Here is a 22747-nt window from a genome sequence, read left to right as displayed (position 1 = left end):
GCCCTCTGAGCTGGGTAGTGCTACCCTACTTCACAGGTTTGGAAACAGTGGCTTCTTGAGGTTTCACAGCTAGACCCTATGTGAAAAAACCAGGTTTCACCTGTCTCAAAAGGCTTCCCCTTCACAATGAGTAGTTTTCTCTACCAGAAAGGGGATCCACCTCCCCGCGGAGCCTAAGGACAACCATGTGACGGGGCCAATGGGTGAGAGCTGGGGTGGAGTGAGATGCAGACACAGGCAGGGCTTCCGAAGCAGGTGAGGACCCCAGGCTTCATTCTCACTGCAGCTGGAAGCAGGTGAGGACCCCGGGCTTCGTGCCCACTGCAGCTGGAAGCAGGTGAGGACCCCGGGCTTCATGCCCACTGCAGCTGGAAGCAGGTGAGGACCCCGGGCTTCATTCTCACTGCAGCTGGAAGCCAGCAGAGCACCTTAGGATGGAGAATGGCTAACATTTTCACGATCTCTCTGGACACTTGGGGGGAATGTGGAGAGGGAAACCAGTTAGGAAGCCTCTGCAGAAGTCCAGGTGAGAGACAGGCAGGAGGCCTGGGCGAGGGTGGCAGGGGCAGTGTAGACAGAGAAGTGCATGGGCAGAGACACGCTGGGAGACGGGGTTGACAAGGCGTGTTGGAGGATGAGGGTGGAGGGGAGGCCATCAGGAAAAGTGGGGAATCGAGGGTGATTCTTAGGAATCTGTGGGAGTAGCTGGGTGGAGGGTGACATTTCCTGAGCTAGGAATCTGAGGAGTGACTGAGTGTGGGGAGTGAAATCAGGAATCTGATGCTCACCTGGGATAGCAACACCATTCATTCATTCATTCATTCACTCACTTTCTCGTTCACTCTGTGTTGAGTTCTCTATTCTTTTTTTTTTTAATTATTATTATTTTTTAAAAGATTTTATTTATTTTTAGAGAGGGAAGGGAGGGAGAAAGAGAGAGAGAGAAACATCAATGTGCGGTTGCTAGGGGTCATGGCCTGCAACCCAGGCATGTACTCTGACTGGGAATCGAACCTGCGACACTTTGGTTCGCAGCCTGCACCCAATCCACTGACCTACGCCAGCCAGAGCTAGAGTTCTCTATTCTTAGCACTAGGAAACCAGCTATAAATGAGACTGCCTTTAGGGAGCTTACAGTGTGTGCAGAGAAATGTATTGTGTTAGCAACATAATAGAGGCTACCCTATTGGGGGTTGTCAAATGAGGACTAGATGGAAGCGTATAACAGGAAGACCTGGCTTAGTGTGTATGTGTGTGTTGGTAGTATGCTTGTGCGTAGTTTGTATAGTGTATGTCTTGGTAAAGTGTGTATGTTGGTAGTGTATGTGTAGTGTGTGTAGTGTGTATAGTGTATGTATTGGTAGTGTGTGTGTTGGTAGTATGCATGTGTGTGTGGTGTGTATAGTATATGTGTTGGCAGTGTGTGTGTGGTGTGTGTGTGTAGTGTGTGTTGGTATGTGTGTGGTATGTGTGGTGTGTGTATAGTATATATGTTGGTAGTGTGTGTGTGTGTGTCAGGGAACCCAGTGTGCGTATATTTTGACGACCAAGTCTGAAGATGGGTAAAGCCTCACCTCCAACTGAATCACCTTCTTGATGGTGATGGGTTTGGAGGGTTGGAAGTGCAGTTGCAGGTTGCACTTGACCCAGCGGGGATGGTGCCCTGCATCATGGACACGGAGAAGTCCTCGCCCAGGTGCTCCAGGCTGGTGATGCGCCAGGCCATGGGCAGGGCTGTGACACTGGGGAGAGGAACTACTTTGGATTCTTTTCTGCAGAGAGCAAAAAACATTTTATCGGTTTCAAATGATTTTGATTTATAATAGCAGTTCAGAAATTGTACTTCTGGTTATTTCAGCTATTAGTTCACTAATCAGTATTTATCAGGGAATAGGCCTGATGGTATTGATCAAAAAGGAGACATATATTTAATTTTTAAAATTTCACACTTGAACATCTCCATGGTTGTTTTAAATGCCACTTTTAGTTTTCCGAAGTCCATCTGCCCAGGTGACGGAGCCAATAATGCATACAGTGTTCCACATATGGTGTTCCAATGAGGGATTAAAATTCCTAGTAAGAGGGCGTTTTATCTTGATGGCAGACCTCTCAGACACTAAAAACGCAGAGAGATGGACGCTCGGCTCAGCTGAAGGAGCCCTGGACTCTGAATCTTGAGATGAGACTGTGTAACGTGACCAGGATCAGGAGGCGAAATGTGTGAGCCTGTGGTGGGTAGTCTGGAGAGCTTTCACCCCGCAGGCCTGCTCTGACATGCTCCACACACTTTTCTAAAGGATGGGAGCCTAGGCCAAGATTTTAGAATGGCTCGTTCAGGTTTTGTGGGCTCTTGGTGTCAGGGAACATAGTCTGATCGGTCCTGACTTAACGGTTGGTAAGACCCCAGGCTGTGTTCCCCGGGAGAGTCTAGTGTGGGAGGAACGCTGCAGGCACTCTGATAAATGGGGCGGTGCATGCTGTGGTGGGGGTGCCTCTTGCTCTGCCTGGGGGTACCGTGTCCCACACGGAAGTGGCAGGGCCCCCCACTGCAGCCTGGGAGAGATGCTGCCCTTCAGGTAACCAGGAACGGGCTTAGTGCCAAGCCCGTAGTGTTCCTGAACTTTGAGTTCCAAAAGCCAGCAAATGTAGGTGCCCAGGCCGTGCCCAGGCCGTTCCCTTCGAGAACCCTGAAGCCCAAGAGTCAGTGTGTGGGTTCTTGCCTGCTGGGAAGGGGGCGGGTAGGGTGGGCAGGGGTCCCTATGACTCTGAGATCAGACAAAGGTTGAACTGTTGAGTTTGACCTGGCTCTTTGGAGCCCACCACCTCTGTTGGGAGACATTTATTACTAACTGGCTTAAGGCAGTTTTGGGAGCATGGGTCAGAATTCCACCCAGCTCAGCTCTTTATGAGCCGTGGAACTCTCGGCAAATTGCTTAACTCAGGGTCACAGACTGGCAGCCATGGCTATGTCCTGCCAGCAGACCTGTTTGATTTGGCCTGGATCACAGGGTATTTTAAATTGACAGGTTTCTCCATCGTGGCTCTGTGGGACCCATGTTCCCACACAGCAGATCCAGGACCCTTTCCAGCCAGGACATGGGCTCTCCAGTTTGCTTCCGATGTGGTCAGGTTTACCGCAGCCTGTCTTAGGCCCCTTGGCCTTCTCACTCGTATCTCCTGCCTGGCCCCTGCCACTGTTTGGGTTTGTGACCTCTGTTTTAACCTCCCTGGTCCTCAGTTTCCTGCTCTTAAAAACATGCACCTTGAAAACATTATGCCAAATGAAAGAAGCCAGTCACAAAAGGCCATGTATTGTATGGTTTCATTTATATGAAACATCTAGAATAGGCAGACCCATAGACACAGAGGAGATTAGTGGTTGCCTAGGGCTCAGGGAAGGGGCTGGGGGAAATGAGGAGTGCCTCATAATGGGCACGGGGTTTCTTTTTAGGGTGATAAAAATTGTTCTAAAATTCGTCAGGGTGATGGTTGCCCGACTTTGTTGTGAACAGACTAAAAACCACTGAATTGTACACAGTAAAAGGGTGGATTTAAGGTGTGTCCTTGAAAAAATAAGAATTCCTGTAGCGTTTTGCTAAAGCATGAGGGCCGCCCTCGGTAAGGGGCCCCAGTTATCACCACCTGAAATTCGAACAGGGCTCCTGCTTCCTCTGACTCGGTTCTCCTTCCCAGTTTGTCCACTGCTTCTCCCCGGGGCATGCTCAGTATACTTGGTCTTAGGCCTTCCCTCGGAGGCGGGTGTTCTGCTCTTCCTGGTCAATTAGTGGAGACTAGTAAGCAAATGGAAACCAGATCACTTGACTCCTCAGCAGATGGAGGAGATGTTTGCCTGGGCCCTCTCTGGGAAGCGCTGCCTGGACTCGCCCTGAGTGCCGCATATTAGGTAGAGAAGTGGGGTGGATAATCGGACTTGCCAGGGAGGGGAAAAGCGGCCTCAAAGCCACGCTGTAAGTTACAGCACAGCTCTGGATTTACTTTTTTCTGTCCTTTCTGGAGCCGGGAACATAGCAGGCTCTCGGTCCACATTCAGTGCGTGAACCCGACCTTGTGCAGTGTATGTACGATCACAGCTTGTCTCCCTGAGTCTGGCTTTGCACTAATACTGACATGTGAGCATTGCACAAGGCAGAGCCTATTGCGTGCATTATCTCATTTCATTCTCTCAAGACAGGAGAAGCCATTGAACTCACTAGCCCCGCCTTATGGCCAAGGATGTCCCCTCTGGAGACATAGGAAATGAGTGCAGTGCCTAAAATCTCTGCCACCTACAGGCTGGGACATTTGGACATCAGCAAGTAAAGCGGAGTTGGGGTTAAATGAACTAATAAACATGAAAGTGCCCGGCATCCAGGAGGCATCAGCAGATGGTAGCTCAGATATTTGAGGAGGGGGATAGCATCACCTAGTGGGTAAGATTTTAGACCTTGAAGTGAGAAAAACCCAGGTTTGATTGCCGCACCTGCCATCTACAGGTTGTGTGACTCCGAGTGTTTCTGAATCTCTGTGAGCCCTACTTTCCCCAACTGTAAAATGGGTGCTATGGTACTAATTCATTGGGTGGTTGAAAGTTTAAATTAGGTAATACAGTAATGTAATGCATCTAGCACATTACCTGGCGTAGAGTAAGTGCTCAGCAAATGGTAACCTATTTCCTGCCTTCACAGTAGAAGCCCAGCTCTAGAGCTTTATGTCAAAACATTTCAAGTAAGCGCCTCCTCTGTACTCCCTGAACAGTGTGGGGAAAGCTGCGTCTCGCTTGGGGCCTCAGAGCTACCCAAGGGAAGTCTCCTCTGTAATTGGGCATGCTTACTGTACAGCTGGCTTGGTTTAAGAAGACGGGAGAGAGGAACTGGCCTGCAGCTGAAAGGGCATGGGCTTTGCAGGAGTACGGGGACTTCAGACCCTCCTTGACCTTAGGAAAGGGACTCGGTTCCCGAGGCTGTGTTTCAAATCTGGAAGGTGGGATAACAGTAACTGCAGAAGGAGGTTGCCCCAAGGAATAACTGAAATACTTAGCGTAGCGTGTGTTAGCAGGTGGTCAGCTCACCAGCCCTTGTGTGACCTGTGATTGTCCCTGCGCTGTGTCACGGAGGCCAGGGGGACCAGGGAGGGACCGAGGTTGTGTTGCTGAGACTGTGGTCCCATGCTGTCCTTTGGCTGATGACGATTCTAAGGCTGTCTTACACTGTCTGTGGCTTCTTCTCCTGTCAGGGAGGGAGTGGTTGGAGTGGCCCTTTGCAGCGTGGTGTTGGGGCAGTGTCGCAGGCTTGAAGTGGGCCAGCATCAGGGTTGTGCCTTCTGGGGAAGGGTGGATTCTGCCATCCTGCAGCACCTCCAACCATTTGAGAATGGAGGCTCCTGCCCTATAGAGCAGGGGTGTCCAGCCTTTTGAAGTCTGTAGGCCACACTGGAAGAAGAGTTGTCTTGGGCCACACATTAAATACACAAACACTAATGAAAACTGGTGAGCGAAAAAGAAGGTTTGGAGTAAATTTATGATTTTGTGTTGGGCTGCATGCAGCCCTCGGGCCGCAGGATAGAGGGCCCTTTGTTAGACGGGGTTTTCAGACTTGAGAGGGAGCCGTGCAAAAAGCATGTTCTCTCCTCTGACACATAAAACCGTGGAGTCGGTGACCCTTGCGTTAATGAAGGTCCCAGGGATTTGTGAGCAGGAGAGTTTCTGAGCCAAGTATTAACTTCAAAACTAGTTCAGCTTCAGACCCCCCACCTGTGGCTTGCAACCTGGAGATGAAAGAGGGGACAGTGTCGCCTTTGGAAAGGAGACTGGGCCTGGCACTGGGGCGCCTGGATTTCAGACGTGACTTATGCTGCCACACTTTGTAGTTGTGGTTTTCTCTCTGCACGTCCCCTGCGAGGCAGGCAGGCTGGCTGGCCAAGCCCTGCTGACTGGTGCTGCTGTGCAGCATGTGGAGAGTGGTCAGAGCACGCCTTCGCCCCTTGGCAGACACCCCTTAGCTCCAGTGACCTGAGCTGTTCTCAATGTGCATTTGGAATCCCGGTAAAAGTAACCTGAATTATAACACTAAAAGCTTAGGATCACCTAAAATGATATTGATTAACCAACGGGTTAGGTTTAGCTTAGCAGACCCTCCCTCCTCCCCACCCTGTGTCACCGATATGGCAGCAGGGGCTTTGCCTGTGTGTGCCCTACAACTTGTGCTGTCCGTCAGCCTGCTGGCCTTCCCAGATCTGTGCCCAGATGGACAGTTGCGATTTCTCACTCACTGTGTGCAGAGCACTAGACTCAGCGGGGGGGGCTAGTGCTAGAGATGCAAGGAATCATGGTTCCAGTCTGTCCTCAAGGACTTTACCAAGGAGCTGTGTAGATGGAAATGTGCACGTGAGAAGGGATTGGTGACTTCGCCGGTGCCTTGCTGGGCACAGAATGAGGGGTCACTGAGTCCTTCAGTGTTCAGAGGAGTGATCGCTTCCTGGGGTGGTCAGGAAGAGCAGGGGGTGGGACTTGAGCTGGACTATGAAGGCTGAACAGGACGTGGGGCAGACGGGAAGTGTATAAGGAGTGGAATGAGCTGGGCCCAGGGAGAGGGCGGGTCTGGCTGGAGTGGCAAGTTATGCTGGGCAGCTGGGCGGCGAGACTAGAGAGGTCAGCCTGGCCCTGTTTGAGTTGCCCCGAGTGCCAGGTAAGGCGTGTGGGCTGGATTCATGGTACAGTCTTCCCGCCGTGGCCCAGGCGTTGGCCCAAAGCGCCGGGCCCAGTGCTCTCTGAGCTGACAGTAGTGGTGAGGACAAGTTCTCGTGGTTCCCCCTCCAGAGGGGCCGTTGTTTCTTTGTTTGCCTTGTTTTCCTGGACATGAAGACTATTCTGCCCCTAAGTACAGGGGTGCAGAGAGAGAGACTTGGGGTACTGGGACCTCAGGAATTGAGCAGCCATCATTTTGTAGCAGCCTGGGGTGTCCTGAGTAAGCCCTGGTAGGATTTGGGGTTGGGGAGGCCTTCCAGCTGGTGTGAGGCCAATAAGAAAGGTGCTGCTGGGCTGCACAGTCAGAGGGTGTTGAGCACAAAGATCCCCCTTTCCCATGTCCTTCCTTCCAGAGACCCTGTTACCCTGACAAGCTGTCACCAGGCATTAGAGCTCTGTTCCTCATACTCGTTCACCATTCAGTCTCTGTAAGACTCGGTAGTCCTCAAAGCTCCCTAAACGCCATTCAGATCCACACCAACCACCACTTCAGATCACTCTGACCCTCCGTGGCTCCTGCCTACCACCAGAATGCAGTGCCGGTTCCTCTGTCCAGCACGTGGTTGAGAGCAGCTTCTCTAGCCCTGTCCCCCCCACCTCTCCTCCACCTGCGTCCTTTCCTCGGCCACACCAAATGCCTCCTCCATCCTCTGAGCCTTAGTTCATGCTGTTCCTCTCTCTGGGCTGCTTCATCCTGAGCAGCTCCAGAACGAACACCTGCTCATCCCTCAGAACCCCTCCCAAATGTTGACCCTCATGAAGCCGTACCTGATACCTGCCACTCCAGAGATACTAGTCATTCTGTCTCCTGCCTGCTCTCACTGCACCTTGCACTCTTCACACCAGAGTCTGGGTTTTTTTCTGCTTTGCACAAAAGTTCTCTTGTACTTTCGTTTCTTCTCCCCTCACCCCACCCCAGCAGAGAGCCCCTCTAGGGCTGGGAATGCACCCCACAGGTTGGCTGTAGATCAGGGAAGAGTGCCCTTTCCAGTTGCTCATTTGTGACCTGAAACAAGGCGACAGGCAAAGGGTGATTCCAGGATGGCTTGTGCACTGCTAGCGGGGTTGGCTCTTCTTCGGATCCCGTGCTGAAGCCCAGTGGATATCCTCACTCCCACTCCTGGCGCTGCTCTAACCCATGTGGAGCAGAAACGTGGCCTGGCCTCCTCGGGAGCGCTGTTGGCAGCCAGAGTGCTGGCTGTCAGGTCAGGAGTGGGAGGCACAGCTGCTTCCAGCGGCCTTGGTGATTCCCCCATCCAGGACTCCTCAAAAATAAGGAGACACAGGTTTAGAGACCTTTGTGGAACACAAGTCATCCTCAGTTTTCAGACTATTCACAAACTCTTTAAGTAGTATAAAATCTCAAATCCAGTCTCTTAGAATTTAAAAGGAGTTTATTGCTGCATTGGCCGGGAATCGAACCCGGGCCTCCCGCGTGGCAGGCGAGAATTCTACCACTGAACCACCAATGCTGCAGATGTCAACAGCTGTGTGAGCACCTCCTTTTAATTTCAGTCCTGAATCTCCTTGTATATACACTGACTTGAAATGTAAGGCCAGGCTCTAATGCTGCCACATCAGCACAGCTGCAAGAACAGAAAGCTTATGCGAAGGCAGGAGGCAGAATGTGAGAGAGGAAGTGTGTGTGTGATGTGCCTTCAGACCTCAGGGCAGAACCTAGTGCTGAAAGTCCTTCACTCTCAGTAGCAAAAATCACAGTGAGGACTTCAGGTGACTTTCTCCCCTGTGATGTCTCTGATGTGTGGGTCCTCCCATTCCGTGTTCACATGTGTGTTGAGCTGTTTTACAGTTCTCAGGTTTCATCCCAGCTTCCCACTGGAGACTGGCCAAGGCCAAGGGGTGCAGCATAGTCCCCTCACTGGTGAAGGGCATGAAGGCCTTGGTACCACAGCTAGTAGTACCTCCCTGGAAAGCTAATCTGCTGTCCACACACTCACTGAGCAGGGAAGTGTGGTTAGAGATTTATAGCACCTTTGGCTGCTGCAGGCCTGGCATGGTTGAGGAGACTGGCTCCTCCAACTATGTGTGAGAAGGAAACCTGCCAGGAAGGGGCAAAAAAAAGAAAAAGAAAACAGCATTGCATTGGCCGGGAATCGAACCCGGGCCTCCCGCGTGGCAGGCGAGAATTCTACCACTGAACCACCAATGCTCCAGCTGTTTACTCATACATCATTAGGGATTTTCTCAAGGGGCTGCTGCAGGCTTGGCATGGTTGAGGAGACTGGCTCAGAGGAGTTCTGGCAGATGGTGGCCTCACCTGGCTGGTTTGTCCAGTTTGGAAAACCAGACCGGTTTATATACAACCGTCCTTGCTGGGCCTTACTGAACTGCTTTGTAGTAGGGGCCTGTGAAACTGACATTGAGCTTCCAGAAGGAGGCCCTTGGTTCATCTGTAACCCTCAGCCCCTGGGGTGGGCTGGGTGGAATCTCCTCCTATAAAGATAAGAGGAAGAGGCCATTTGTGGAGCCCCTTCCTCACATACTGGGCTCCGCTCTCCGCCAGGCCAGTTTTCTTCACCTGTTTGCAGAGTGCCTGGACAGAATAGGTGCCCACATAGCTTGCTGTATTAAGGCTTTATCAAACTCTACCCAAGCCCTCATTAAACAACATTTTTGCAGGAGTGGTCACTGCCTCATAAAATAGCACATTTACCTTTGAACAGCTCCAATTACTAGCAGGTTCCTGACCCTAAACTGGAACCACATAGACTAACTGATACCTTTTGGACTTGACTGTCTTTAAATTCTTTGAGCAAACAGGAGAACCCCGCTTCATGCCACAGGCGAGCAGTGTACCTGCCATGATGGACCAAAGTGATTAGACAGCGAGTCTAGGCGTCTGCTTTGAAAAGTCTGTAATCTCTAGACCGCCCTCATCATACCTTCATCTGCTACACTGGCGCTGGTCCCTTGTGCCTGGGCAATAGGATGTCTGCCCTCCCCATCCATCTCTGGGCTTCTTATGACACGCTTTCTGAAGGGCGCAGTGTCTCGGCCTTTGTGACCACTGGGCTCTGAAAACAGAGACTGGTCCCTGGTGGGCCTGGGCCTCCCTCTGCTCTTTTCCACTCCAGGTGGGGCCTGTCGTGGGAGCATCCCCTGGGGGACCACAGGTGCCACCCCCTCAGGCCGCCTTCCTCCCTGTTTATCACTCCCCCGGTAGACACCTCAGAGCCACATCTGTGCACTTCCCTTCCTCTCCCGTACTATATGGGCTTCTAATGCTTTCTGTTCAATTGAAAGCAGTCCCTCCCTCCCTGTGCTTTCCCACAGCCTCAGCCATCCCTCAGCCTCCACTTCCTGCCCCTGCTAGCTGTGGTGGTCTCCTGTGGGCATTTTTCAGTCTCTTTCCAGGCCGCCCCAGAAGTACCTAATTAAAACACAGATTTGAGCGTGTCACCCCATTGCCAGAAAATTCACTGCCTTGTCGTCTCTGGCAGCTCCTTCCATGCACCAGACTCCTCGTCCCTCCCTGAATATGCCTGTCTTTTCGGAACTCCTTGCCTTTGGCCAGGCTCTTCCCTGGGCCAGAGGTGCCCTGCCTACCTTCCCTTTCTCTGTGCCTGGAAGATGCCTGTTGATCTTTTCAAGGTCTGGCACAAATGGCACCTCCTAGGCAGCCCAAGAAAGTTAGCCCGTGGCATTTTTCTTGCTTCTGTGGTGTCGTTTTTGCCACACTGCTACAGCTCCGTTCTTGTTTGTGTGTGGGTCTTTTGCATTGGAGTGGGACCTGATTCTGCACCATCCCCAGAAATAATGACATGGACCCAGAGAACCTCTGTGGGCGCCTGAAGGGAGGGTTGAGCAAGTGTTGAATGAAGATGGTTGATCAGCTGATATTACTTTGCAGTTTTTGTTCTTCAACAAGACGTTCACTTGCATTCTGCCAGGTCCCAGAAGTGAGGTAGCTCCACTGTTCCTTGTTCTGTTGTACTCGAAGGGACACAGACCCAGAATAGGGAAACGACCGTGACCCAGTCAGCAGCAGAGCTGGGAAAGGCCTGCTCTGAGATGCCTGATCCTGACTCCTCTTCTAAACAGGTCACCTCTCTCCCTCCTCCCTGCCCCAGGCCCTGAAGCCAGCAGCAGGGGAGGTCTGATTGCACTGGTCCTGCAGCCCCTCTCCCCTCTCTCTCCAGGCTGGTCCGGGAGTTCGTGGCCCAGAACAACACCGTGCAAATCAAGCATGTGATCCAGACCCTGTCTCAGGAGTTTGCCCTGTCTCAGCACCCCCACAGTCGGAAAGGGGGTCTCATCGGCCTGGCTGCCTGCTCTATCGCACTGGGCAAGGTGGGCCTTTCTCCTGGAGGGACAGACACACCAGCCACGGCCTTGACTCTGATCCCAGACCCAACAGGACTTTGCAGACCTCTATCTTATTGCCACGGTCTTGCAGCCTTATTTCCTGGCACCACCCCTATCCTGGGAGACCAGCCTACAAAGGGTGTTCAAGTGCAGCCCCGCACAAAGGCCCGAGCATCTCCAAGGGAGCTGGGATGTCACCTGGGGCTGGGGGCTGGCCCCTTTTGAGCTGTTTCTCCTCCTCCCCACCACAGGACTCAGGGCTCTACCTAAAGGAGTTGATCGAGCCCGTGCTGACCTGCTTCAACGACGCAGACAGCAGGCTGCGCTACTACGCCTGCGAGGCACTCTACAACATCGTCAAGGTGGCCCGGGGCGCCGTGCTGCCCCACTTCAACGTGCTCTTTGACGGGCTGAGTAAGGTGACCGCTGCTCACTCCGGCTGGCTGAGCTCGCTCCACCCGCCTAACTTGACCTTCTGGGACCTTGAACGCTTGGGTCCCTTTTCCCAGACACGGGCAAAACAGATAAACACATGGCCGCCAGGGATACTTGTCAGTTCAGTCTCCTCATTTTTTTCTTAAATGGGCTTGTATTTACATTTTTGTCCATTTCTCTATTAACTTATCCTTACTGAATTTAATGAAATATGAGTTCACCACAAACTGGAAGGAAAAAACCTGAGAGTTTGAAAAGCACTAAGCTCCCTTATCGAAGGTGAAGATGGTGCATCTGTATACAGATGCTACTTCCCCTGCGAGGAGAGCACTAGCCCATAAGCACTAGATACAGCTCCACTTAGAAAGGCGCTGGAGTCCCTAATGCCTCCTCAGCTCCGTTCTTGGCTTCACGGAGCACCCCGACCCCAGGCACCGCGTGTCCTGAAGCTCTGCTGCCTGCCCACTGCACAGTCGTTTCCAGAGTGTCGGCCTCACAGCTGCCTTGGTCCCCTCTAGGAGTAGAGAGAGGACCCAGCAAGTTAAGATCCAAAACCCTGAGGGAGGCTGACAGAAAGCAACCACCTGACCCAGAGGCAGCAGGTCGTGCAGCCTGCGGCAGGCCCCAGAGACCCTGCACAGAATGGGGGTGCCCCCCGCATCTCACCTCCTTAGTGGGGTTCCATTTCGCCCACTCCCACTTCCCTGACTGACTCACTGAAAGAGATGCCCGTTCAGTGTTCCGAGCTGCGCCAGGGCCTCGGTCGTGGTTTCCGGTGGATATCTTGACCTTCGCCGTCGCTCTCCTTCTGTCTTGTAGCTGGCTGCTGACCCAGACCCCAACGTGAAAAGCGGATCTGAGCTCCTGGACCGCCTGTTAAAGGTATCTGGACTTGGTTTCCACTTCGAGGTTGAGAATCTGTTTCTTGCATCTGTCTGTACAGCTTATAAATTCTATCACTGGGAACACTCTTCCTAATTTACTTAAACACAGTAAAATTGGCCCTGATGTACAGTTCAATGGTGAGTGTGTAGACTTATGTCACCGGTGCAGTCAGGATGCGGAGCTGTTCTATCCCCTGTTTCCCCCCTGTGGCTGCCTGACCCCTGCAGCCAGCCCTGGGCCAGTACCTCAGCCAGGTCAGGCAGCCCCTGGCTCTGGCTGCCACTCAGCAGCTCACGTGCCTTTGACCCACAGGACATTGTGACGGAGAGCAACAAGTTCGACCTGGTGGGCTTCATCCCCTTGCTGCGGGAGCGGATTTACTCCAACAACCAGTACGCCCGACAGTTCATCATCTCCTGGGTAAGGGTGGCCCCATGACACTTCCTTGGGCCATGACGAGCCTTTGGTCAGTCACATCTGTTTCTGGCACACCCTGGGCAGCCCCGCAACTGCTTCACATTATCCTTGCCATAGTCAGTGACACCGGGTGATCTGAAAGCACATCTGTTCAGCTCTTCCCCCAAAGCCCATCCTGGTTGCCCCTGATGAAGATGCAGTTCTCCCTTTTTTCTGGCAAACCCTGGTTTCCCTTTGAAGCCAGTAGTGCTGCTTCTGGCAGTCACACCGCTCCTCGCCCTGTCTGTCCTTTCCCACGGACTCCCTTCTGCCTGTGGCGTCTAAATCTCCTTGCAGTTACATTACTGTGCCCCTGCACTTGTAACCAAAGCAATAGCTGCTAGCACCCCTCCCCGCCACGGGACGCCTGCAGTGCCATGAAACGCTGCCTCAGCGGGGCCCCTCTCGCTGCCCAGACCCAGCAGACTGGGGAGGAGGCGGCACGGGTTCTCGGGCTGGCCAATGTAACTGTCCCTCCCGGTTTCTTCCCCTGGGTCAGATCCTGGTTCTGGAGTCCGTGCCAGACATCAACCTGCTGGATTATTTGCCAGAGATCCTGGATGGACTCTTTCAGATTCTGGGCGACAACGGCAAAGAGATTCGGAAAATGTGAGTGGAGGGAGGGGCAGACAGCCACCCCCTCCTGGGCCCCTGGGTGCGTGCACACAGCCCACGCCAGCAGATGGGCGGCAGCCGAAGAGCAGGAAGTTCCCTCTTTTCTTCCCGGCTTGAGTGCTTCCCACCATGGAGAGCTAAGAGCTCATCCACCTCCAGCCCCTGAAAAACATCCATCTGACAAGTTCAAAGTGTAGTCCCCTTTGTGTGGAAGCTCCTCCAGCCCTGGCTGCTATGTCCCTCCTCCTCCTCTCATTGGCAGGTGCGAAGTGGTCCTTGGAGAATTCTTGAAAGAAATTAAGAAGAACCCCTCCAGCGTTAAGTTTGCGGAGATGGCCAACATCCTGGTGATCCACTGCCAGACCACGGGTGAGTGCATGAAGGCCCCACGGCCACCACTGCCTCCTCAGAAGCAGCTTTCCCTCTCACCGTCTGGGGAAGAGTCCTGGCAGGGGTGTGAACCAGTACGGCACTGGGTCCCGGAGCGCTGGAGCGCTGGGTCCTTGTGAGACAGAGAGTCAGGTTCCCTGTTAACATGGAGGCCCTTTCGCTTGGTCTGACCCTGGAGACCTCTTGGTGGCAAGCTCAGCCCTAGCACCGTGAATGAAATTACTTGGAGGTTAGGATTGTGTTTCCGTTAGCTTCTGCTGAGCATCAAACCACCACAAAAGGTAATTGCTCAACACAGCAGTCACTTAGTAGTGGTCATGAGTCCGAGAGTCCTGGGCAGCTCAGCTCACCTGGGTGAGGTGTGGCTGGCCTTGGTCGTGCACCCACAGTCAGCTGGAGGGTAGCTGGGGCTGGGTGGGCAAGGATGGCCTCACTCATGTCTGGCAGTTGGCTGGCTGTCACCTAGGGCAACAGGGACAACTGGTCCACGTGTCATCATCCCGCAGGCCAGCCCAAGTGCACTCATGTGGCGTCAGCGAGGTCCCAGAGAGGTGGTAGAAGTGAGCAAGGCCTCTGGAGGCCTAGGCTCGAACCAGGCACACCATTGCTTCCACTACCTTCTTGTTGGCCAAAGTGGCACGGCCAGCCCGGGGTTAAGGAGTGCAGAAGGGAGCTCCCACTTGAGAAGGGAAGCTGCAGAGCCCCGTCTTGGGGGGCACAGGTGCAAAGGGGTCTAGAGAATCATGGCTACTCTGGCAATCTGCCACAGCCTGTTCCATTCCATCCTGATGCTGCGTGTACCTTTGGGAGGCAAGAAGCAAGGGCGAGGAAGTATCGGTGAGGCCAGCAGCAGTGCAAGCCCTCAGGTGCCCCCGTCGCATCCTGTGGGCATGGTCAGTGGGAAGGAGCACTCCAGCTGCTCAAGCTGATCCTCCTAGAACCTGCCCCTCCCCCTTCCAGATGACCTGATCCAGCTGACAGCCATGTGCTGGATGAGGGAGTTCATCCAGCTGGCCGGCCGCGTGATGCTGCCCTACTCCTCCGGGATCCTGACCGCCGTCTTGCCCTGCCTGGCCTATGATGACCGCAAGAAAAGTATCCTTTGCTCTGGAGAAAGGACACAGGAGTAGCCCCAAAGGGGCCTGTGAAGTTACGGGACCCTGGAGTGGGGGATGGGGCTCCCTTAGGATGCGGCATCTCCACGTAGTCCCTGGGATTAAGGGAACAAGAGGCATTGCTGAACATGGACTGGGGGAGCCAAGACAGTGCCAGGGACACGGAGCAAATGCCGCTGTCCCCAAAGTGCACCTGGTTTCTTACAGATCTGGAGCAGCTCTCCTGGGCCCCACAGTTCCAACCCCCGAGCTCACACTGCCCAGCCCTGGGTGGGGGGGAGCCTGTCGGTGGGAGGTCCACTAAGAAGGAGCCCTGCAGGAAGACACAGGAGCATCCTGAGGGGACAGCAGTGTGGCAGGAGGACGTGGACTCTGTTCAGACCGCCTGTCTGCCCACTAGCACGCCTCTGAGGAGTACCAAGCCCTGACCAATGCCAGGGACCTGGGTTTAGGGAAGACCCCGGATGGGCTGCTCCTTACATCAGTGCGCTCAGGCATCAAGGAGGCAGCCAACGTGTGCAACCAGAGCCTGATGAAGCTGGTCACCCCCGAGGACGATGAGCCTGACGACCCAAAGCCAGTGGTGCAGAGGCAGGCAGACCCCAACCCCGACGACTCCATGGCCAAGCAGGAGGGGACAGGCAGTGGTGAGTAGGCTCTGCCTCCTGTCCCTCGCCTCCCAGGGGGGGCACCATGGAGCCAGAGGTCATGGTTAACGTTGACTCAAGTTGGAGCCTCACTAAACTACTTGCCATATGTTATCTCATGACAACCCAATAAGGTAGGAACTGCTACTATCCCCATTCTACAGATGGACACAGGGAAGACAGATGACAGGACCAGGATCTGGCATCTTCTAAGTAGCAGAGTTGGGATTTGAACCCTGGCAGAACCCACACTCTTAACCCTACTTCAAAGACCATTACTCTTTTCCTTAATTTTTTTCTGGGCTCAGCTATAGAAATAGTTGTTTTCAGTATGAGAAGGTTTGGAGCGTGGCAGGAGTGCAGGTTACAGGGTCACTTGAATCTTTAAGGCTAATAGACTGAAGTCTGGAACTTTCCCCCAGGAGCCAAAAGAATTGCTAAGGCCATTCTCCCATTGTGAATCTCAGGCCTCTGTTTAGAGATCTGAGGAGAATTTCAGGCACGCGTGCCTCATGGGCCTCCTCCCATGGGTTTGGCATGCTGAGTTGTTCAGGTGTCAGGTTACAGCTGTGACTTGGCCACTGGGAGCCACAGTAGGAAAACAGCTGGAGGCAGAGCAGCACCCAGCTGGAGCATTGGTGGTTCAGTGGTAGAATTCTCGCCTGCCACGCGGGAGGCCCGGGTTCGATTCCCGGCCAATGCAGCAGCTGGAGACTTTTTGGCAGCTCCTTAAGAAAAAAACTTGGGGAGTTATGGGCCTCCGAAGGCAGGAGCTTTCTTACTGAGCGATATAGAAGAATCTCAGGCATAGGTATATTTTATGAGCTTTCACTGATCTATGAGTATTTTTCATCTTTCCATTTTTTTATTCTCATTTTAGAAAAATTTGAAAGTAGGAGAAAATATAAAGAAGCAGGACTGTTCTCACTAAGAGGCAGTCAGTATTAAAATTTTGGCATTTTTTTTCCATTGTATATATTTGAGATCATAACACAGGGTAGAGCAAAAGTAGGTTTACAGTATTCATGTGGAAAAGAATACAATAATTAATATAAGAATAAACTGTTTCATGTGCTCACAACTGTAAACCCACCAGCGCCCTACCCTATGTGATTCCACATCCTTTTTTGTTTGGGTGGTAGGTTTGGGGTGGTACTGTTTGGCTTTGTTTTGTTTTTTGCAGGACAAGTCACAACATGCAGAAGTTTGGACTATTTTATACTGATTTTAGAAGTTTGTGCCCTTTAATCCATAGAATTAGAAAATAGAATGATGGCTGCTGAGCCTGGAGGGAAGCGGGAAGTGGGACTGAATGCTAACAGACACCTGGTTCCCTTTTGGGGGTGACAGAGATATTCTGGAACTAAACAGTGATGATGTTTGCACAGCTTTGTGGATGTAGGAAAAATTACCCAGTTGTACACCTTAATATGATAAACCTTTGTCAAGGAATTTTATGATATATGAATTACATCTCATTCATTTAAAAAAAAAAGTTAGCACCTCTTCCCCCAAAGTGGAAGCCAGCAGCTCCCGCCCCACTCTTTCTGCTTATGTGGCACCAAGTCAAGCCCTCTGGACAGGAACCACTGCGTCCTGCACCACTGCGTCAGCACCATGTGGCCGCTGCTGAGGAACCAGCTGGAGCAGTGGTGGCTCCGTGGTAGGGCTCTTGCCTCACACACGGGAGGCCCGGGTTCCATTCCTGACCAGTTATTTATTTAACTTCATAGACAGTTTTCCTTAGCTTTCTTCAACAGCTCCCTGCTTGGGAGGATCTTACCCTAAACCAAGATGCATGCAGGCAGCTTGGCTTCAGATTTTACTGCCCCGTAAACAGCACTTCAGCAGACGCAGAGCTCACTTTACATTAGTTCCCAGACATGGCAACAGCTGCTTTGGGGCTCCATATCCACTCCAGACTTGCTCAGCTTGTAACGAACCAGCACTTTCCCAAGGTGCCAGGAGAAGGTGCCAGCAAGCCAGAAGAGTGGTGATTAGACTAGTCAGGTCCATTCCAGCCTCTTCCACTTCCTCTTATTATTCTGGTCCACTCTTCCGACCTGGGTCCTCCTGGAGAAGGCAGGAGCCTCCTGCCTGGTCCCCTCACCTACTGTCTCCCTCCCCAACCAGCCTGTGTTGCTGCATCCCACATCGCACCACATTCTGCACCATGCACCTCTACACCAGACCCACGGCCTGCCCCTCTGTGTGGGAGCACGTACTCTCACACACGGTGCTTCGGCCTCGCCTCTCCCCATATGCTCCGGTGAGGGCAGGTTCACGTCTATGCCATGCTGCTCCCAGCCCCCTTCACATGCTCTGCTCCCCCTCAGCCCCAGCGCTCATGGGGGTCCACAGCGCAGTGTTCCTCTCTGACTCGGGGTTTCTGCAGCACTTGATTATGTCCTCTCTGTTCCCCTCCGAGACGTTCCCTAATTGTCTTGTGTGCTGCCGATTCTGGAGCCAGAACCACCTGCCGTGTGTCCTGGCTCTGTCAACTTCCTGTCTGCCGCTTTTGGGCAAGTCACGTGATCTCAGATTCTAAGCCTCAGATTCCTTGTTTGTTAAATAGGGCAACGATAATAACGCCTAGTCTGTAGTGTGATGGTGAGTTTCAAACAAGATTTTTGCATGTAAAGCTCTTAGCACACAGCCCAACACTCTCAATTACAGTGCTTTAGTGTCTAGGTGTCGTAGTGCATCTTTATAACAGACCCGCCTACTTAGCAAGGTTCTCAGGGGTGTTCTCCCTTGTCTTTTGTCACCAGCATTGCCCAGGTAGTAAGGGGCCCCTGGGGGGCCCTAAGTGAGGGATCAGAGAGGATCAGGGATTGCAGTTCATGTGGCAGGTGATGAGCAGAATTGTAAGTAGGGTTTCCAGTGGTGTGCTGGTGGCTTCTGTGGGGCAACATTCCGCTCCAAAGTGTGGATGGGACTGGGTATATCAGCACCTTCTGTGGGCACTGCAGATGCAGGTGAATCAGACCTAGGACCCGCCTGCTGGGAGCTCAGGGTCAGATCTGCAGATGAGTAGTCGTGTGACTCTGGCCGTGATCCCGGAGGACTGGGGCCACCTGGCCAGGCTGCATGGAGGTTATTTCAACTGGATCTTTCCTTTCTCTTTAGCTTCCACTCTCCCCCAGCCTCACCCCCGTTTTTCACTATACTAATAAAGGAAATATATGTCTCCTGTAGAGATTTTGGGGAAAAACAGATGTTCCTAGTGGGGGGAAGCAAAAGGTAAGCAAGTTAAATATAATCATCTGGCAAGTACATTTAGCAGCATGTATCAAAAGCTTTTAAACACCGAACAAACAGTAGCTCATCTATTGTCGTAGCAGCCCTGTGGTGCTGGCACTGTCGTTACCACGTTATACGGGTGAGACAGTAGAGGTGAAGTCTAGGAACCTGACCCAGGATCACACAGCCAGTAAGCAGGGGAGTCAGGGCTCGCACCCAGGCCCGAGGGCCCCGGAGTCTCTGCCCGTAGCGATGTTGACCCTGCGGTTCTCCAAAGAGGAAGTTCATACAAAAGGGCAACCAGAGGTGCTCGGCCTGGCTGGGAATCCAAGGATCGCAAAGGAAAACAATGTATGATTTTTATTCAGCCTGGCAAACATTGAAAAGATTGCTGATATCCCTGCGTGGGGATGACGACTCCGTTCTTGAGTACCATATATTGGTAGAACCTTCCAGAAGGGCCACTTGGCAACGTCTGTTGAAGTGTCAGAGGCCTGACCCCCAGCAGCCCCCATGGACGTGGATGCCGGAGAAATGCTTCCAGTCGTGCACGAGGAAGCACGGGAGAGCTGAAAATGGAATTAGGAAACAGTTGAAATTAATTTGGAGCCAGTTTCCGACAACACATCATTCATCTGCAAATATGTGTGTTTCTGGAAGACCAGAACAGGGAGGCCACTGGGGCCCCAGCTGCTCGCTCAGGCTGCTGGTGCAGGCCGGCCTGCCCAGTGTTCCCCACATGCCCCCCCTTTCCCTGGGGCTGATGAGCAGGCCCAGCTTGTGCCCACAGCCCTTCCTGCTCCCACCAAGTTGTGTCACGTCCCCCAAAGCTTCTCTGGGACTCGGGACAAGGAACAGCTCAGAGATTTTCTGGTTAAGGTGGAAATAAAGGTCCCCTTAGTAGGGGGCTAGGGGTAGTAGCTTCAGTCCACACCATAGCACTGCTCCAAGATAGTACAAAGTGAAAAAGGCAGATTACAAAAGACATTCTCTGCTTCTGTGTATGTTTACTAAATAAAAAGTAGGATTAGCAAAAAATGAGAGGGTGCTTGCCTGACTGGTAAAGTAGTTAGTTGCCTCCACGGAGACTGGAGGTCAAAGGTTAGGGAGGAAAAGTGGCTTTGTTTTGTTTTTGATATTTTCAGAATGAGAAGATATTTTACTTGTATAATTTAAAACTTTGAAGAGGCCAAAGTTTTAAATGGCACCATTTTAACAACAGTATAAATAAAAATAGTTTTAATTTGTAACCCACAGAGTAAGATAAATATCTAGGGATCCATAATGATATGAGTGGGTGGATGGATGGATGAATAAATGGTGGAGCAGGGACCGCTCTGCCTTGTAGAAGAGTTCCAGTTAATAAATGTAGAGGGAAAGAGGAAAACAGAATATCACTATTAGGCAAACTCCACAGTAGTAATTGTTGTAGGCGAGATCCACTAATGGATGTTACAGATCAGTGGGATAATGTTTGAAGAAAAAAAAAACGATTATTTGTCTAATCTCAACTATCTTCCCCAAGATAATTACTAATTACAAAAAGGAAAACAGTAACTTTATAGGGGAGAAACCCAGAAGACTCTACCATAGTCGGGTGGAGTGGCTAACCTCACCGATAATAAGACAAATAGATGCCCCAAGATGATGCACTGAGGGCGCGTCACTTACCCCGAACCTATTCGTGGGAGAGCGTGAGAGAACAACCCCAGATCACAAGACATTCTACGATACAAAGTAACTGACCAGGGCTTCAGAAGTATCCAGTTCAGGAAAGATACAGAAAGATAAGGAACTGCCGCAGATGATTGGAGGGGACTAAGGAGACAGGACAACTGGATGCAGTGTGGGGTCTCGGGTTCCATCCTGGAACGGAGGACGCGAGCAGACAAACTGGGCAGATGCACACTAGGTGTGTAGTTCAGTTAGGAGTGTTGTATCAGTGCTCCTTTCCTGGTTTGATAGTGAAACGACAGTGTGTGTAATGTTACCATTAGGGCAGCTGGGTGGAGGGTGTACAGGGAATTATGTTACTTCTGCAACTTCTCTATGAATCTAAAATTATTTCACAATAAAAGTTGTTTGATTTTTAATTTAAGAACTAGCTGACACTGTTCTCCCACCCCTCTAGCCTTTGGCAACCTCTAATCGGCTCTCTGTCTGCAGATCTGCCCCTTCTGGACATTTCGTATGAGTGGAATCATACAGCGTGGGGCCCTTTGTGATTGGTTTCCTTCCTTTAGGATGATGTTTTCCAGGTCCGTCCGTGTGGAAGCAGGTGTGCGCGCCTCATTCCTTCTTACGATCACGTAGTCGTGCATTGTGCGGCTCTGACACACTTTGTTCGTCCATTCTTCAGTCAGTAGGATTTGGATTGTGTACAGTTTCTCGCTGTCTGAAATAATGCCGCTGTGAACGTGCTGCACAAGTTTTAGTGTGGACGTAGTTTTCCTTTTCTCGGGAAAACGCCTAGGGGTAGACTTGCCGGCAACAGGTTTCGTCTTTTCAGGAACCGCCAGGCCGTTTCTCGAAGCAGCGGCACTGTTTCCCGCTCCCACCAGCAGGGTCTGAGGCTTCCAGTTCCTCCACACCCTCCCCACCCCTTGTGCTCGTCTCTCTTTTTTATCTGAGCCCTCCTAGTGGGCCTGAAGTGGCATCTCGCTGCCGTTTTGATGTACACTTACCTGATGGCTAATGAGGATGAGTGTCCCACATGTCCTTCGTCACATCCATTGCCCTCGGGCCAGCAGACCCTGCTGAGGTTTCCCAGACGTGTTCGGGGTTTGCGTCCCTCTCCTTGTGAGACCGCTTTGCTGACGTTTCGCAGGCCCGGGCACTACCCCAAAAGCTCGGGGGAGCAAGTAGGCTTGGGTCCTCGGGGCTCCAGGGCCGTTTCCTCTTCAAGGGCCAGAAGCAAGGTGTGGGGGACCGGAGAGTCTGTGTGTTTTTATAACAGGGATCTTGTTTCATTCAAAAGACCCCAACAGCCTTTAGCATGACACATTATTCCTTACCCTCCCCAGGAGGTCCCGATGGTTCTTGCGACTCCAGCTTCAGCAGCGGCCTCTCTTCAGTCAGGTAAGTGGTTTGTCCCCGCCAGGGGTGGTCGTGGGATGCGAGCAGCCCAGATCTCTCCTGGGGCGGGGACTGCAGTAAAGACCCGAGGCGAGCTCTGCTTGGAGCCACTGCTCATGGGGCACAGGAGGTGCCTGAGGAGGGAATGTGAGGGACCCTGGGCAAGTCCAGCCCACCCAGTTCTGATGGACAGATGGCCTGGAGGCGGGGATTAGAGGCTCCTGGAGGTCTCTATAAATACAAGTTATGAAAGTATACAATAAATACACAGTGACTACAGTGAGACACAGACACCTTTGCCCAGCACTGTTTGCACGTCCAGGATAAGTGGGGCAGACAAGACTGACCTTCTGGATTACAGTCAGTGATTGATAGAATCTAAGAGTGCATGGGCCACGCAGGCATCAGGAACTGTCCTCTGCTGGGCTCCTGGGTGAGCGGTAATAGTGCAGCCTTCCATGTGGGGGCAGTGCAGGCCAAGCATGGAGATAATTCCCTTCCTTGCCAACTCGCTGCACACTGCAGGGTGATGGCATTCCCCTGGGGAAGGAATGCTCTCGTGCTGTCTCCTTGTCTGAGTCCCCTGGCCCATCTCGCTTTTTCTTTGGGCAGAATTGGCGTTGGTGGGGCTGGAATGGGTGGCAGTTCTCCTGCAGTGGGTTTCTTCCCTTGGAACTCGGCCCTGGGCAGCACCACTTACGGAGGGAAAATGGGCATTCAACCCGGGAGGTGCTGTTCTCCCCAGACCTTCAGTATCTCTCCTTCTTTTGTATCAGTTTAAAACTATTCTGACCTAAGGGCCCTGTGCAAGTTGTCAA

At 52.3% G+C, this 22747-nt stretch overlaps 1 protein-coding gene and 3 non-coding genes across 5 annotated transcripts in view; 2 read left to right on the top strand and 2 right to left on the bottom strand.

Moving 5' to 3' along the window:
• The window catches only part of VAC14 (VAC14 component of PIKFYVE complex), a 94147-nt gene that overhangs the window by 3730 nt on the left and 67670 nt on the right, over positions 1–22747 (top strand). For both annotated transcript variants that reach the window (XM_045819053.1, XM_045819054.1), the window contains exons 2-10: positions 10903–11053; positions 11320–11487; positions 12323–12385; positions 12701–12808; positions 13344–13453; positions 13722–13828; positions 14810–14944; positions 15459–15611; positions 21878–21932. In XM_045819053.1, the coding sequence (XP_045675009.1) occupies positions 10903–11053; positions 11320–11487; positions 12323–12385; positions 12701–12808; positions 13344–13453; positions 13722–13828; positions 14810–14944; positions 15459–15611; positions 21878–21932 (1050 nt within the window). The remainder of the gene's footprint in view (positions 1–10902; positions 11054–11319; positions 11488–12322; positions 12386–12700; positions 12809–13343; positions 13454–13721; positions 13829–14809; positions 14945–15458; positions 15612–21877; positions 21933–22747) is intronic.
• On the bottom strand, positions 8144–8214 carry TRNAG-GCC. The gene has a single exon. It is a non-coding gene; the product is annotated as a tRNA-Gly (tRNA).
• TRNAG-GCC lies at positions 8842–8912 on the bottom strand. The gene has a single exon. It is a non-coding gene; the product is annotated as a tRNA-Gly (tRNA).
• On the top strand, positions 16244–16314 carry TRNAG-GCC. Its single transcript has one exon. It is a non-coding gene; the product is annotated as a tRNA-Gly (tRNA).

Source organism: Phyllostomus hastatus, unplaced genomic scaffold (assembly GCF_019186645.2).
Source record: "Phyllostomus hastatus isolate PE091 unplaced genomic scaffold, TTU_PhHast_1.1 phas_scaffold_345, whole genome shotgun sequence".
NCBI lineage: Eukaryota > Metazoa > Chordata > Mammalia > Chiroptera > Phyllostomidae > Phyllostomus > Phyllostomus hastatus.
This window is presented reverse-complemented; position numbering and strand designations above follow the sequence as displayed.